This window comes from Ochotona curzoniae, unplaced genomic scaffold (genome assembly GCF_017591425.1).
Source record: "Ochotona curzoniae isolate NIBS_2020 unplaced genomic scaffold, NIBS_Ocur_1.0 scaffold_274, whole genome shotgun sequence".
Classification (NCBI taxonomy): Eukaryota; Metazoa; Chordata; class Mammalia; order Lagomorpha; family Ochotonidae; genus Ochotona; species Ochotona curzoniae.
The window spans coordinates 8,473,800-8,489,181 of record NW_024467101.1 but is presented as its reverse complement, the minus strand read 5'-3'; the positions used below and the strand labels follow the sequence as shown (position 1 = coordinate 8,489,181).

General features: G+C 63.4%; 2 protein-coding genes and 1 pseudogene across 4 annotated transcripts; 1 reads left to right on the top strand and 2 right to left on the bottom strand.

The window, feature by feature from the left end:
* The first annotated feature begins 815 nt into the window (after positions 1–815).
* Positions 816–5,675, top strand: GAS2L1 (growth arrest specific 2 like 1). Of its 3 annotated transcripts, XM_041003848.1 has the most exons (6): positions 816–1,010; positions 1,724–2,408; positions 3,462–3,569; positions 3,653–3,749; positions 3,834–4,005; positions 4,359–5,675. In XM_041003848.1, the coding sequence occupies exons 2-6, from the start codon at positions 1,743–1,745 to the stop codon at positions 5,383–5,385; spliced, it is 2,070 nt and encodes a 689-aa protein (XP_040859782.1). In that variant the 5' UTR covers positions 816–1,010; positions 1,724–1,742; the 3' UTR covers positions 5,386–5,675. The 3 variants fall into 3 exon arrangements, with proteins under 3 accessions (XP_040859782.1, XP_040859784.1, XP_040859781.1); XM_041003850.1 differs by lacking the exon at positions 816–1,010 and having other exon boundaries at positions 1,407–2,408; positions 5,052–5,675; XM_041003847.1 differs by lacking the exon at positions 816–1,010 and having other exon boundaries at positions 1,407–2,408.
* A 361-nt stretch (positions 5,676–6,036) lies between these two features.
* RASL10A (RAS like family 10 member A) lies at positions 6,037–7,958 on the bottom strand. Its single transcript, XM_041003744.1, has 3 exons — positions 7,707–7,958; positions 6,666–6,790; positions 6,037–6,316 (listed from the first exon to the last, which is right to left on the bottom strand). The coding sequence occupies exons 1-3, from the start codon at positions 7,923–7,925 to the stop codon at positions 6,049–6,051; spliced, it is 612 nt and encodes a 203-aa protein (XP_040859678.1). The 5' UTR covers positions 7,926–7,958; the 3' UTR covers positions 6,037–6,048.
* Positions 7,959–8,560: 602 nt separating this feature from the next.
* On the bottom strand, positions 8,561–12,241 carry LOC121171883 (annotated as a pseudogene).
* Positions 12,242–15,382: the final 3,141 nt, after the last annotated feature.

The following is a 15,382-nucleotide window of genomic DNA, read 5'->3' as shown; positions in this document are numbered from 1 at the left end:
GGGCTGTCGGTGTGCCCCCGCCGGCCCTCGCCCGCAGCATGGCTGCCGCCCACACAGGCCCCGCCCGGCGCAGGCGGCAGGATTTCCCGCTGTCCCTCCCCTGCCGTGTGGCCGGTTAACCCCGCCGGGGCCTCGGCGTCCTCCTCCGTCAAACGGGCGCCCCCATCGCCGCCACCCGGCGCGGCTCGGTTATCTGCTCGGCCGGAGGTGACTGCGCAGCCCCCGGCCGCTATCGCTTCCTGGCCTCAGCTGGGGAACAGCCCGTGCCGCCCGTCCTCGTCGGGAGGCGGGCAGGAGGACAGGGGTCCCGGGCAGGAGGACAGGGGGCGGGCAGGAGGACGGGGGGCGGGCAGGAGGACAGGGGTCCCGGGCAGGAGGACGGGGGGCGGGCAGGAGGACGGGGGGCGGGCAGTAGGACAGGGGCCCAGGCCCACCCCCAGCCCGCCGGCGTCCGGGTGGAGGGGGAGCCGCGGGAGGGCGCACCAGGACCCCGCCCGGAGGCAGAGCGCCCGCAGCCGAGCCGACCCGCCGGGCCCCGCCCCTCCCGGCTCCCTGAACCCCAGGCCCCGCCCCCCGGCTCCGCCCCCCCGGGCCCCGCCCCTCCCGGCTCCCTCAACCCCAGGCCCCGCCCCCCCGGCTCCGCCCCCCCGGGCCCCGCCCCTCCCGGCTCCCTCAACCCCAGGCCCCGCCCCTCCCGGCTCCGCCCCCGGGCCCCGCCCCTCCCGGTTCCGCCCCCCCGGGCCCCGGCTCTCAGCGCGGCCCCTTTAAGAGCGCACGGCCCCGCCCACCCTCCAGGCCGGATCCGAATTCCAGGGAGGCGGGGCGGAGGCGCGGGCGCCAGGGCCGCAGCGGCGGCACCGGGACCGGGATCGGGATCGGGATCGGGAATCCGCGGATCCGGGATCCGGACCCCAGCGGCGGTGGCGGCTCGGGCGGCGCCTCCCTGCGGCGGGCGGCCAGGCTCCGGCCCGCGCCGGGACGATGCTCCCCGGGGCCGCGGGATGAGTCAGGTGAGCGCGGGCAGCTCCCCGGCGCGCCCCACGGGAACCGGGCTCGGCCTCGGCGCCCCGCGGCTGTGTGACCTTGGGCGGCCCGCACCCTCTCTGGGCCGAGGCCCAGCGCGTGAGGAAGAACGGGGCCTGGGCTGGGCTGGGGTTGCCTGGAGACCGGGGCCTGAACCCCCGCAGGCCAGGCTGCGGTGGCGGGGACCGTGCGGGGCGCTCAGGCCGGGGCACCCTGCTCCCCCACCTCTGCCCTGCCGCCCTCGGGCGCACGTACCCCTCCCTGAGCCTCAGTTTATCGCATCTGTAAAATGGAGACCTCCCCGCCGGCCGAGCCGGGCCAGGCACAGTCTCCAGGGACTTGAGGCTTGCGGAGGGGCCAGGGCCTGCGCACGGGAGCAGGGAGATGACCCCTCCTGGGGTTGGTCCCCAGGACCTGTCCCTCCCTCATCGTGCCTTCTCGGTCTGAGCCTCAGCCAATTCCCAGTTCCCACTCCCTCACCCCCAAAAAAGAGCTACTTAGGACCCTAAGTTGAGGATGTAGAAAAAAAAAACAGCCACTATTCTGCTGACTGCTAAGAGGTAGGCAAATGTACCCATTTCACAGACCAGGAAAACTGAGGCACAAAACCGTTTCTCGGGCATTCAGCTTGAATGACAGGCTGGTGGGTGGCTTGCTGGGCCGTGGCAGCACTGCCCTCCCACCCGTGTCCTCTGCGCAGTGACTCGGCGGGCCTGGGCATGGCGGACCCCGTGGCGAGCATCGCCGGCTCTGCGGCCAAGAGCGTGCGGCCGTTCCGTTCGAGCGAGGCTTACGTGGAGGCCATGAAGGAGGACCTGGCCGAGTGGCTCAACGCCTTGTACGGCCTGGGCCTGCCCGGCGGCGGCGAGGGCTTCCTGCTGGGCCTGGCCACGGGCACGACCCTCTGCCAGCATGCCAACGCCGTCACCGAGGCCGCCCGCGCCCTGGCCGCCGGCCGGCCCGCGCACGGGGTGGCCTTCCAGGCGCACGGCGTGGCGCCCGGCTCCTTCGTGGCCCGCGACAACGTGGCCACCTTCATCGGCTGGTGCCGCTCCGAGCTGGGCGTGCCCGAGGTGCTCATGTTCGAGACGGAGGACCTGGTGCTGCGCAAGAACGAGAAGAGCGTGGTGCTGTGCCTGCTGGAGGTGGCGCGCCGCGGGGCCCGCCTCGGCCTGCTCGCCCCGCGCCTCGTGCAGTTCGAGCAGGAGATCGAGCGGGAGCTGCGCGCTTCGCCCTCGGCCCCCAGCGCCCCCGCGGCGGCCACTGCGGCCGAAGGGACCTCGGCGGGCGAAGCGGCCACCGGGCCCGCCTCCGCTGCCGCCCCCGGGGCTGCCAGCCGCGGGCCCCGCATGACGCTCAGCGACCTGCGCAACCTGGACGAGCTGGTGAGTTCCCGGCCCGGGCACACACCTGGCCCCACGCCCACGCGCGCACCCCCAGGGACCACCGGGTGTCTGCAGGGCCCAGCGGGCTGCGCACACCCACGGAGGGGGAGGACACACAGGACGGCCGGGGGGCCTGCCTCCTCGCCCCTCTTCCTGTTGGTGCCAACTGTGCACCTGCTAAGGGAGCTGCATTCCTGTGTCCTGCGTGACTCAGGCACCCCCGCTCTGCACTGGGAGCTGCAGGGTTTCAGGGGGAAGTGCCCAGCACACTCCCAGGCACCCTGCGGCCCTGCCCAGAGCTCCTCGTCTCCCCTTATGACACCAGAGGCCATCTTGCTGGCCCAGCCTGGGCTCAGGTGGCGCTGGCTCCCTCCTCTCCTGGGACCTGGGTGTCCCTGCCGCCCCCGCAGCCAGCCGGGGCCACCACAGAATGTGTGTCCTTTTTATCGCTGTGTCTGCCCAGAAGGTGGGGGAGCCGGATGGCCGTGGGCAGAGGCTGCTGCCCCACCCCCGTCCTGAGCCAGGGTCACCCAAGGCCCCACCTGCTCATTTCCTCCGGCGCCTCTGTGGGCAGGGAGGCGGGCAGGGCCGCCCACACACAGCCAGCCTGGCAGCGCCCAGCCCGGGAAGCACGTGTGCTGTGGTGTGCTTCCCGGGTGGGTGGCCTGTTGGTGCCTGTTGGGGTGTGTGTCCCCACGTGTCTCCGGCTCAACCTGCAATTGTGTCCTGGGGCCCGGCCCCCCAGTGGGCCTCCACCTCCTGGTCTTAAAAATGGGCAGAGGGGGCAGTGGAGGGCTGTTCCTCCTTGGGGTCCCCGGCCCTGTGGCCTGGGGGTCTCGCTCAGCTCCCTGCATTGGCAGAGCCAGGAGGGGCTGGCGATGGCCACGTGTGTGCAGATTGCCGCTGCGCAGGCCAGTCTCCACCCCTGACACCCTGGGAGGAGTTACTTCCTCCTGACCCCTGACCCCTGACCCCTGGAGTTGCTGACATCAGAGCCCTGAGGAGGGGGGACCTGTGACCCCTGACCTCCTGCCCTGTCCTCTCTGGCTTCAGGTGAGGGAGATCCTGGGCCACTGCACCTGCCCAGACCAGTTCCCCATGATCAAGGTCTCGGAGGGCAAGTACCGCGTGGGCGACTCCAGCCTGCTCATCTTTGTGCGGGTGAGTCAGCGGTTGCCATGGCGGGGGGCTGGCAGCCTGGCGGGGGGCACGGTGGTCACCTGCCCCCTCCTCGGCTCCTGCAGGTGCTGCGGAGCCACGTGATGGTGCGCGTCGGGGGCGGCTGGGACACGCTGGAGCACTACCTGGACAAGCACGACCCGTGCCGCTGCTCCTCGGCCGGTCGGTGCCCGTGCGGGTGGGCGAGAGGGCCGGGGCTCCCGTCGGGGGCGCTGCCCCTCACCCCCTGCCCTCTCGCCCCCGCAGCCCACCGCCCAGCCCAGCAGAGGGCCCGCGCCTTCTCCCCGCAGAGGGTGTCGCCCAGCCCCAGTCCCCGCCCCGGGAGCCCCGTCCCGGGGGCTGAACGCCGCGGCTCCCGGCCCGAGATGACGCCTCTCAACTTGCGAAGCACAAAAGAGGGGCCCGAGCCCCCGCTCAGGTGAGCCGCGAGAGCAGCAGGGGCTTGGGGCGGAGGAGGGACGTCCGCCCGGGCCCTGGGTGACCAAATCGCCGCTGGAGCGCTGCGGAGTGACTCACTCCCTGGGAAAAGTTCCCGTGGGTGGGGGTGGGCCTGGCTTCCCATCTCCATGGCAACGCGACCAAACCAACAACACGGCTGGGCGGGCCTCGGGGTTTGGGCCGGAGCCAGTCTTACCCCGGCTTCCCTCCGGCCCCGCTTCCCCGCCTTGGGGCCCTAAAGCAGCTGCAGGAAGTCTGTCACTTCTCCCTGGAAGTCCCCAGGACAGATGTCCCTTCCGTCAGCCCCGGCTCTCTCCTGTTGCCCTGCCCCAGGCCCCGAGATCAGCTGCCCCCGCACCCCCGCGCCCGCCGCTACTCCGGGGACAGTGACTCGTCCGCCTCCTCGGCCCAGAGCGGCCCCCCTGGTGCCCGCAACGACGACGCAAGCACTGGCCCCCAGAGGGAGCGGCCCAGCCGGCGGCTGACCACAGGCACCCCGGCCTCCCCCAGGCGGACCCCTGCCCCGCGCAGCCAGTCCCGTGACCGGCTGGACCGGGGGCGGCCCCGGGGAACCGCCGCGGGCGGCAGGGGTGCCCAGCTGGCAGCGGCCCCCAGCCCTGGCCGGCGGGCCCGGAGCCAGAGCCGGGAGGAGCAGGCCGTGCTGCTGGTGCGCAGGGACCGGGACGGCCAGCACGCGTGGGTCCCCGGGGGCCGGGTGGGCGCGGGCTCGGGCAGGAGCACCCCGCACACTCCCCGCGCGCGCAGCCCCGCCGTGCGCACCCCGCGCGCCTCCAGCCCCAGCCCCGAGCTGGGCGCCACACCTGCCAGTGTCTTCCGCACGCCCCTGCAGCTCGACCCCCAGCAGGAGCAGCAGCTCTTCCGGCGCCTGGAGGAGGAGTTCCTGGCCAACGCCCGCGCCCTCGAGGCCCAGGCCAGCAGCGTGGGCGGCAGCCCTGCCGGAGCGGCCCCCGACCCGGCCCGGGCCCCGGACCCCGCGGCCCCCGACTCGGCCTACTGCTCCTCCAGTTCCTCCTCTTCGTCCCTCAGCGTCCTAGGCAGCAAGTGTGGCCAAGCGGGGGACTCGGGCCAGACGGCCAACGGGCTGCCCGGGGCCCGCAGCCAAGCCCTGTCCAGCTCCTCCGACGAAGGCAGCCCCTGTCCCGCCTCGGGGGCGCCTCCCGACGCCCCGGAACCCGCCAGGACCTGGGCCCGGGGCCGGATGGACACACAGCCAGACCGCAAACCTTCGCGCATCCCCACGCCGCGGGGCCCCCGCCGCCCGTCTGCAGCCACGGAGGTGGGGGGCTGGCCCGGCCTGCCCGCGGTGGCCCCCAGGGCTGCACCAGACTCCTCAATGTGACGGACCCCGCCAGCCCCCAGCCCCTTCTTCCTGTGTGGCCTTAACCCCCTCTGCATCAGGGAGCCCCCTCACCCCCATCCGCCTCTTGAAGCACCAGACCTCATGGGACCAGACCCCTCGGGACCACGTGGCTCAAAGGGACCTGTGTTGCACATCCCGATCGAGGGATGACAGTTGCTATTTAATAATGAGTAATATTATTGAATGCCTTAGGGGGCCGGGCCGCCCCGGCGTGCCGAGGACCTGTGGCCGGCAGAGCCTCTGACAGTAAAGTTTTGCTCCAGTCACCAGTCTGACGCGTGGGAAAGCAGTCTGGGGATACGGGGGACGAGGGCCAGTTAGATCGCAGGCTGGGATGCTGCAGCCCACCGGCGGGATGGCGCCGGAGCCGGACACGACCCCCGGGGACGCCTGAAGCTCCCACCAGCCCAGACCACAAACCCCAGACACTGGCCACGCTCCGCACCTTTATTAGCTCGCAGGCGGTGGGCCGGAACCAGCGTGTCCAGCGCCCTCCCAATCGGAGCCGCAGCCCAGTCCCTCCCGGCCAACGGGAGGAGGGCTGGGGCTTGCAGCCCGAGCCGCCGCGGGGAGGCGGGCGTCGCTGCCCGGCCAGCCCCGTCCAATCCGAGGGCAGCCGGGCGAGCCCGTCCAGTCGGCCGGTCACATGAGGCTGCAGCGCGCCGGGTGCAGCGCCCCCTGCAGGCGCAGGGCCGGGTGTGCGGGGCGCGCGCGCACCAGGGCGCAGCGCAGCAGCTCGCGGAAGAGCCGCAGCACGTGCCAGTTGTACTTGGCCGAGCACTCGAGGTAGCCGCAGCGCCAGCCCCTGCGCACCAGGGCGGCCAGCGCGCGCCGGGGGCCGAAGCGCAGCCGCTGCCGGTCCCGCTTGTTGCCCACCACGAGGATGGGCGCCTCGGGCGCTCCTGCCGGCCTGCGGCCCGGGGGAGGAGGGGGAGGAAGGAGACAGGCCGGTGGGTCGCCGGGGACCACCCTCTCCCCGCACAACACCGAACACACACGCTCCCCGGGGTGTACACACGCGGGCGCATCTGCTGAGGTCGGAGCCCACCTGCTCCCCACCCCCAGCACACAGCCGGCCCTTGTGGGCGCAAGCTCGGACAGCTGCAGACCTCATGGGCTTTTCTGGAAGGCTCGAGGCGCCCCACGTCCCCTCCCCACCCCACGACGGTGGGAGCGCCTGCTCGCTCCCCGCAGGCAAAGCCCCAGCCCGGTCTGGGCAGCCTGGCACAGCCCTGCGCCGCCTCCACCACGCCGCCTACCTGGTCTCGGCGATCCGCTGTCGCAGGGCCTTCACGTAGTCGAAACTGTCCGGGCTGCAGATGTCATAGACCAGCACAAAGGCGTCTGTGTCCTGCAGGCTCCAGTCCTTGGGGTCCGGTCGCTCCTGGGGGCGGGAGGCCGCGGTTGGCGGAAGCCCGCTTCCCTTTGCTGGGCTTGGGGGGACTTGACGCTGGAGCCACACACGGGCAGTCCTCCTGCACCCCCAGCCACTGTCTCCAGAGAGCTCTGTCAACTCCTGCACCCCCAGCCGCCCCTCCCCGCGCCCCCCAAGTTCTCTGAGCCCTACCTGTGGCCGCCCCGGTGCCTGGCAGCCACCGGCCTGCCCTGCTTCCTCCTTCCAGCTCAACCCGGCTGGGGCGGCTGGCTCATCTCTCTTGAATGCCCCCACCTGGGCTGGGACGCGTGCACCTCCCCCGACCCTGAGTGCCGGCAGCTGTGCGCACCCGCGTTCTGCCAGACGCACCTGCAGCACATTGGCCACTTGATTTCACACCAAACTTTCCCCTCCGTCCTGCAGCCAAGGCTCGGCTCCGCCGCCGCCCCCTCCGGGAAGCCCTGCTTCACTCCATCCCTACTTGCCTCTTTCACCCTTCACGAGGCAGATGCAAGCTACAAGGACTGGGGGTGTGTCAGCTCCTAAGGAAATCAGCTGTTGCAGGTCTCAGGAATGCGGGGTGCAGAGGCGACCCCACCCTCCGAGGAAGTACCACACCCCCGGCCCCCGACCCCAGCGTCTCGCACTGCGGCTGTGCTTAGGACCCCAGATGCGCGCGCGCGCGCACACACACACTCTCACACTCATCCGGCTTTCACAAGCGGAGGCGGCGAAGGCAGAGGCACCTGCGAAGGGAGGGGGCCGCGCCTTGGCAACGCGGGCAGCCTGGGGCGCACGGGCCCCCGGACACACAGACACACGCATCCTCTTCCCATCCCTTTGCACGCGGCCCCGCACCGGCGTGCACCGAGCACAAGCACCTCCTCCGGGCACACGCCCCTGCCCGCCCCTCGGGAGCCGCTACCTCGACACCCCCGGGGCTCGGGCCGGGGACGTCACCGTCGCCGTCGCGAATGCTCAGGTCGTACACGGCCCCGTCGAGCAGCACCGCGGGCCGGTAGAGGCGCGGCCCGTCCGTGGGCCGGTGGCGCTCGGGGTAGTCTCCGAACAGGAACTGGCGGATGATGGCCGTCTTCCCCACGCCTGGGGCGCCCAGAACGGCCACCCGCAGGCTGCCCCCCATGGCCGGCCCGCGCCGGCAAGGCTCGTGGGTCGGCGCCCGCCACTGCGCGCCCCGAAGAGTCTCTGAGGAGGACGGAGGAAGCAGCGGCGGGCGCCGAGACTCTGAGGCGAGAAGCGAGCGGGCGCGCCGCGCAGACACCGCCTCCGCCGCGCGAACGCCGGCTGGCAAGCTCGGGGCGCCGAGGTGCGACCTCCTCGCGGCGCCCCGCTCTCCTCCACTCACACCCCCTCCACCTTTCACCTCCTCGTCCTCCTCCCGCTCCGCCGCCGGCGCTCGTCGCCTCAGGCGCGGCGCGAGCGAGCGCGGGGCCTCCCGCCGGCGGCGATGAGGTAACCGCCGCCCCTCCCCCGTCCTCCCGCGACGCCCCTCCCGGGTCGCGGGAAGGTAAGGCGGCGGGGCGAAGCCCGGGCCCGGGGTGCGGACCCCGTTCCACGCTCCTCTCCTCGGAGCCGCGAGCGAGGGCCCTGCGCCCTGTCAGCGCGCTCCGCACGGACCCGAGCGCCTGCGAGTCCCGCCAGCCGGGGTCGCGTGGTGGGGCGCCCGGGCGCGTGACCTTGGGCGACCGGCCGCACTTGGCCGGTCCCCGCTCTGGGTGGCCGACGCCTGGAAGGGCTGGAACTGTTCTTGAGAGCCTACTACGTGTCCGGCTCTTCATCAGGGGAGTCCTTGCCCCTTCTGCTTCTCTTGGCTTGGGGTGGAGAGTGAGACTGGGACCCGGAGAGGGGTGACCAGGGTAGCGGGGGTCCCCTGAGGCAGCAGTTCGGTCCCTCACTTTTGCGCTACACTAGGCCGGGGAGGAGGGGATTGAGGATTCGAGTCTGAGCACCTCAATCCCAATCCCATATCCCAACAGGATTGGAGTCGTGAATATATAAAGAACCTTCGAGAAATCGTCTCCTTGTGTCTTTTCTCGCTAAGGTCATGTTCCCACAGAATCTGCACCTATAGCTTCCTGCAAACTTGGGCCCCAGATCCCAAATCTGGCCTTCCCCAGAGCTGGTGGAATGAAACTCGGGGTTCCCCATACTCTGGCTCTGTCCCCTCACGCCCAGGTCCCTATCTCAACCTGTGAGGCTTGAAAGCCTTATCTCTTCAACAACCATTTTACCGCTCACTGGGGCACTGAGAATTATTTATTTGACGAAAGAGGTCCTGCCTTAGGAGGGGAGGTTCTAGGACATACAGGGGGCTTGGAACTATTAGAACACTAACCACAACCCACCCCAGCCTACCGGAAGTGCAGCAGGGAGGAGCAGCTAAACCCTCAAGTGAGAGAACAAGTGATCCTTCACTATGGATCTGGATTCACTTCCTAAAAAAAAAAAAAAAGTAAATCTTTTATTTTCACTCTACTTAAAAGGCAAGGAGACTACCTGGCTCACTGGCCTAAATGCCTACTAAAGCCTGGCAGAAGCCAGAAGTCCAGAGATCCACGTAAGTCTCCCACGAGAGAAGCAGGGACCCAAGTACTCAAGCCATGGCCTGTTGCCTTCCGGGGCGTACATTAGCGGGCAGGTGGAATCTCCTGGGCAGGGGCTCGAACCCAGGCCCTGCCATGTGGGATACGGGGTTCCTGAGCAGCCTCTGACTGCTGTGCCCTGCCTCCTTGCTTTCCTTTCAGACTGCTCTCCTGGCTGGTGGTTGGGGGCGGTAGGGGGCGGGCAGCAGGGCTGTGTGCAGGGCTGGCTTCCCAAAGAGCAGCATGCCACACAGCACGGGCTCCCAAAGAGAGGCTGCAGGGTTGGATCACTCTTCCTCCCCCAGTCCCGTACACACCCCACCCGGTGCTTCTGGGACTGCTCCCCATGCAGGCGCATGCTGTGCTGTCAGCAGCCAGGACCTAGCACTGTAGCCAAGCCAGTTACTGGCAGCTGTCCGTGGTCTGTCAGGGAAACAGACAGCTGCAGGCAGAAACCCTAGGCTAATGGGGAATGAAGGGGCCTAGGGTAGCACCAGCCTGCTAAAGACTGCAGGAGAAGGGACCAATGAACCCCAAGCCCGGCTCTGAAGGACCAACTGCCGGATAGTGGGCTGGGCCAGGCTGAGAGGAGATAAGAACTGGGGCCGGGGCAGCAGCCTGTTACACAGCTCTGCTTCTTACCTGTTCATTGCACACAGCCTCGCCAATACTGCCAGCTGGGCATCCTCCCTTCTGACCTTCACTCATGTGGTCTGTACCCAGCTTTCCTCCCTTACCTGAAGGCAAACACCCAGACTGCTTGGGGCTCCCCTGGCCAAGCTGTTGGTCACACCACTGAGCACGGATTGTGCTCTGTCCCAGCCACACTGATTACACTTCTCTTATTGCAACAGCACCCCAAGGTGTCCTTGTGCCCTGAATGGGAGGCACTCATCTCACATTAGGGTCCCACAGTGGCCCCTGAACCTCCCAAAGGCCAAGTGGGTCTTGCAGCCAGTAGCACCCAGGAAGGAACACAGGCTGGGCTGACAGCTATCTGCAGGGAAACCAGTGTCACCTGTGCAGGCCGGGCACTCTGAGCCCATTTCCTTCTCTGTGGGGACAGCCACGCTTCCGACCTCTTCCAGTTGTTGTAGGTGCAATGAGATGGCACTGAGGGAAACAGGACAGTAAGTAGGGCTGGGAAGGGGCACATTCTATGCATATAAAACAATTACAATGTTTTCACTTGAAAAGCAGAGTCAGAGATGGTGGTGAGCAGAGAGAGAGAGAGATGTCCCGACTGCTGGTTTTGTCCCCCTAAGGCCTCCAACTGCCAGGGCAGGTCAAGGTCAAATCCAGAGCCTAGAACTCCCGTCTGGGTCTCCCATGTGGGTGGTAGGTGTCTGAGTGGCCTGCTGCTTCCTTGCATATGCATTAGCAGGAAGCCGAAATTGGAAGTGCAGCTAGGACTCAAAGTATGCAGGAGTCCCAAGAAACACTTTTTAAAAAATATTTATTTATTTGAAAGAATTACATAGAGGCAGAAGCAGAGGGAGAAAGATCTTCCATCCACTGGTTCACTTCCCAAATGGCTGCAGTGGCCAGGGCTGGATCAGACTGAAGCTGGGAGCCGGGCACTTCATCCAGGTCTCCCACATTGGTACAGGGGCCCAAGGACTTTTCCAGGTATATTAGCAGGGTGCTGGATTGGAAGTGGAACTACTGGGACTCAAAGCAATGCCCATACAGGATGGCACTGTAAGCAGTTGCTTAACAAACTGTGCCACAGCACCAGTTCCCTCAAGCAACAGCCTAATCATTGTACCAAATGTCTACCTCAAAAACTCCATTCTGGGCCTGGCGTGGTAGCTAGTGGCTAAAGTCCTCACCTTGCTTGTGCCGGGATCCCCTATGGGTGCTGGTTCATATCCCAGCTACTCTGCTTCCCATCCAGCTTATTGCTTGTGGCCTGGGAAAGCAGCAGAGATGGCCCAAAGTCTTGTGACCCTGTACCTGTGTGGGAGACCCAGAAGTTCCTGGCTCATGGCTTCGAATAGGCTCATCTCTGGTCGTTGCAGCCACTTGTAGAGTGAATCGGCAGATGGAAGATCCTTTTCTCTGTCTCTCCTTCTCTCTGTAAATCTGCCTTTCCAATAAAAAAGAAATAAATTAAAAAAAAAAATAAGTGGGACTACAGGGACTTGAACCAGTGCTCATATGGGGTGTGGCATCTCAGGTGATACAGTGCCACAACACTGGCCCTTGTATCTTCATTCATTTTTTCTCCATGTTCTGTGCCACAGGCATGTCAGGACCTTTTATTGTTACAGGTTTTCAACATGTCTGAGACAGAACCTGGGGCCACAAGAATCCCAGCTCCTCATGCCCCACTGCACCCCACCCACGCCCCCAGGGTCAGGCCCTATTGTCCCAGCCAGAGTGGCCCTGGCCCTCGGTCCTGCCATTGGCCTCAGGGCCGCTTTGTACTTCCCATCATCTCCCCGGGGAACCAGGCCTGGCACCTGTCCTTCTACCTCACAGACGCACTCTCGCAGGCAATGTTTCCAGGGGCCAAAGTTGGCTGGGTGAAAGTTAGCTGCTTTTTCTCCTGCTCCTCTTTCTTGAGGGCTTCCTTCCTCTTCCCCAAGATCCTCAGATGTGTGCCATGATTTCCTTCTTGCTCTTGGGTTCCACCAGGACCTGCTCTCCAGAATCCAGGAAGAAGTGCAGGAAGGGTACTGGTGTCATGTTCTCGACCATCATGAGCTGCACCAGGGGTTTCGGCACCCCCGCCCAGCTCTTCATGTGTGTTGTAATTCACTGTCATGACTGTCACCAAGTCCTTGAACACCAAGTCCCCCTGACCCAGGTACTTCAGGGTGCAACGAATGAGGAAGCGGTCTTTGATGGGCATGGCAGCAGGCCATGAGCCACAAGGAACAGATGTGGACAGCGGTGACTCCAGGTGTCCAGGTGGACCTTGGGCCACTTCTGCCTGGATCTTCATTTCTAATGCTGCTCTCCAGCCAAAGGAACCAGGCTGCTGAGAGAAATGTCTGCTTCAAGGATTGAGGGAGGACAGAAATGAGCCCGGTGCATGTGGCAGTGCCAGGCCACATCACAAAGGTGCCTCCAAATGCCTAAAGGATGGTGACACAGCTCAAAGTGATGCCAGGGCCTACCAGAAAGTGCTCCCCAGAGCCAGAGCCGGAACAACCGAAGCAACCAATGAACTAATGTGTTGGATGAAACCCAAGTCCTGAGGGTGCCGTGCTTCAGTGATGGAATAATAAGCAGGAGAGAGGCGCAGGTCAGAATCCCAAACACTCCCCGCGCTACTCGTTCCCCACGCCTGCGCAGTGAGTGTGACGTGCTTCCAAGCACCACGGGAAAGTTACTTCACAGGCCAGCAACCTGCAGGTGTGACCTTGGCCGGGTGGGCTGGGCTCACAGGACAGTATGGGATCCTGCTTTGGTTTTCCCCCTAAAAACCCAAACCCAGACCCTTCCCACATGTCAAAGCTAACCGTGAGGGAAGCATCGGGTAGATGCAAAGGGAGGCGTCTTGTCTTACTTGACCGGGACTCAATGAAACAGTCAAGTTCCTGAAAACAGAAAGTCTGACCAAGTGTCACAAACACTTCTCTCCTTCTCTCTGTAAATTTGACTTTCAAATAAAAAGAAATAAATCTTAAAGTTATTTATTTGAAAGGCAAACACACACACACAAAGATCGATTTCCCATCCACTGGTTTACTCTTTAAATGTACCAAACAGCCAAGGCTGAGCCAGGCCAAAGCCAGGAGCCATGGAGTCCCAACACTTGAGGCACCGCCTGGTACATATTAGCAGGAAGATGCAATTGGGAATAGAGCAGGAACTCAAACCCAGGCAACCCATATGGACATCTTAAGGATTCCATCAGACATGCATCTCTCCAAGCTACTACAGACATAACTTTAAGAATGTTACATCTGCATAATTAATACAAGCAAATCAAAATAACATTCTTTAAAAACATTTATTTTTATTGAAAAAGCAGATTTTACTGAGAGATAACAGAAAGATCTTTTGTCTGCTGGTTCACTCTCCAAGTAGCTGCAATGGCTGGACCAGAGCCAATCCAAAGCCAGAAGTCAGGAGTTTCTTCAGGGTCTCCCACATGCAGGTGCAGAGCCCCAAGGCTTTGGTCCATCCTTAACTGCTTTCTCAGCCCACAAGCAGGGAGCTGGATGAGAAGTAGGGCAGCTGGGACACAAACTGGCATCCATATCGGAGCCCAGGACATGCAAAGCAAGGATTTAGACACTGAGCCATCGCACTGGGCCCAACATTTTCCTTTTTTGTCAAAGCCCCACTCAGCCTCAGCTCTTCGAGGATTTGTGTGTGTGAGCCATTCTCACTTTCTTATAACTACAATTTAAATTTTATAGATGCCAAAGATTTTTATTTTGTGTGGACCAACATTCCAGTTGAGTTAAGCCCCTGCCAGTGGCTCCCAATCCTAGCTGACCCACTTCTGATCCAGCTCCCTGCTAATGCACCTGGGGAAGCAGTGAAGGATGGTCCAAAGGCTTGGGCTCCTGCCACCCTCCTGGGAGACCCTGATAGAGTTACAGGCTTTTGCCTTCAGCCTGGCCCAGGCTCAGCTATAGCAACCATTTTGGGAGAAAACCAGAGGATAGGTCTCTCTGTCCCTCCCTCTAACCCAATCTTATAAAAAAAATCTTAATTTTTTTTTAATTTTGGTGCTAATTTTTTTTGAGATCCATGTAATATAAGTCTTTAAAATAATAATAATAAAAAAAACCCCAAAAGGGCCTGGCGCAATAGTGTAGCAGTTAAAGTCCTCACTTTGGATGTGCTGGGATCCCATATGGATGCCAGTCCTAATCCCGATTTCCCTGCTTCCCATCCAGCTCCCTACCTGTGGCCTGGGAAAGCAGTGGACGGCCCAAAGCTTTGGGACCTTGCACCCACTTCAGAGACTCAGAAGAAGCTCCGGGCTCCTGGCTTTGGGTTGGCTCAGCTCCAGCCGTTGTGGTCACTTGCAGAGTGAACCATTGGACAGAGGATCTTCCGCTCTGTCTCTCCTCCTCTCTGTAATTCTGACTTTCCAATAAAAATAAATAAATCTTAAAAAACCAAAACGACTTACCAAAACAAAAACAAAAAAAAAACCCCGAAACAAAAATGTAGGGATTGGTACATTACTGGGGCCCAGAGAAGACCCAGGCCGCCGAGTCACCAGCCCACATCAGGGCCTGGCTAATGGTGACTTGGAATCCTGACACAGGTCTGTCTGCACCGACAGGAAGAGCTCGAGAAAAGATCACCTGATAAGAGCCACAACATGCTGGTGGAGTCCTGGAGTGTGCCCAGTAGTTCACCAAGCAGCTATAGCTATTCGCTTACATACAACACACAGGATATTCTTGGGAGGAACCCCAAATCCAGGGATCATCTTGGTAAGGAAGGAGGAAAAGATAAGACTGTGGGAGGAGTGAAGATACTGTCCTGTGTACGGCTGACCTCAACACAGTCCCGTCATTCCACAAAAGCAAAACCTTGGCTGGAGATGCCAGGGTTGGACCACAGGCCTAGGCAATGTATGGCATCTCAACCCCAAGGCCCTTGCTGGACTGTCTGACTGGCTGGGCAGGCTCAGGGCACTGGGAGGAACCACGGGTGGCCCAGGCTGGCTGGAGGGCAGAGCAGGGCCCAGCAGGATTGTCCTCTCCAGCACTTCCAACAACCTGGACCCCAGAGCGAGGCCCAGTGTGCCTACTTCTGACACAGCATCTGCCCATGGCCCCAAGATCCCAGCACAGACTGGGTAGCAGGGTGGCCCAATGACATGTCCAGTGACAATCCACACCCTTTACCCAAGCAGGTCAGCCTTTTTTATCTCCCAAATATTTATACATTTCAATTAGTTAAAGAGAGCAAGAGATATTTTCCATTCACTGGTTCATTTTCTAGATGGTCACAATGGCTGGGCCTGGGCCAGGTGCTTTTTCCAGGTCTCCCAACACTTGGGCCAATTTCTGCTGCA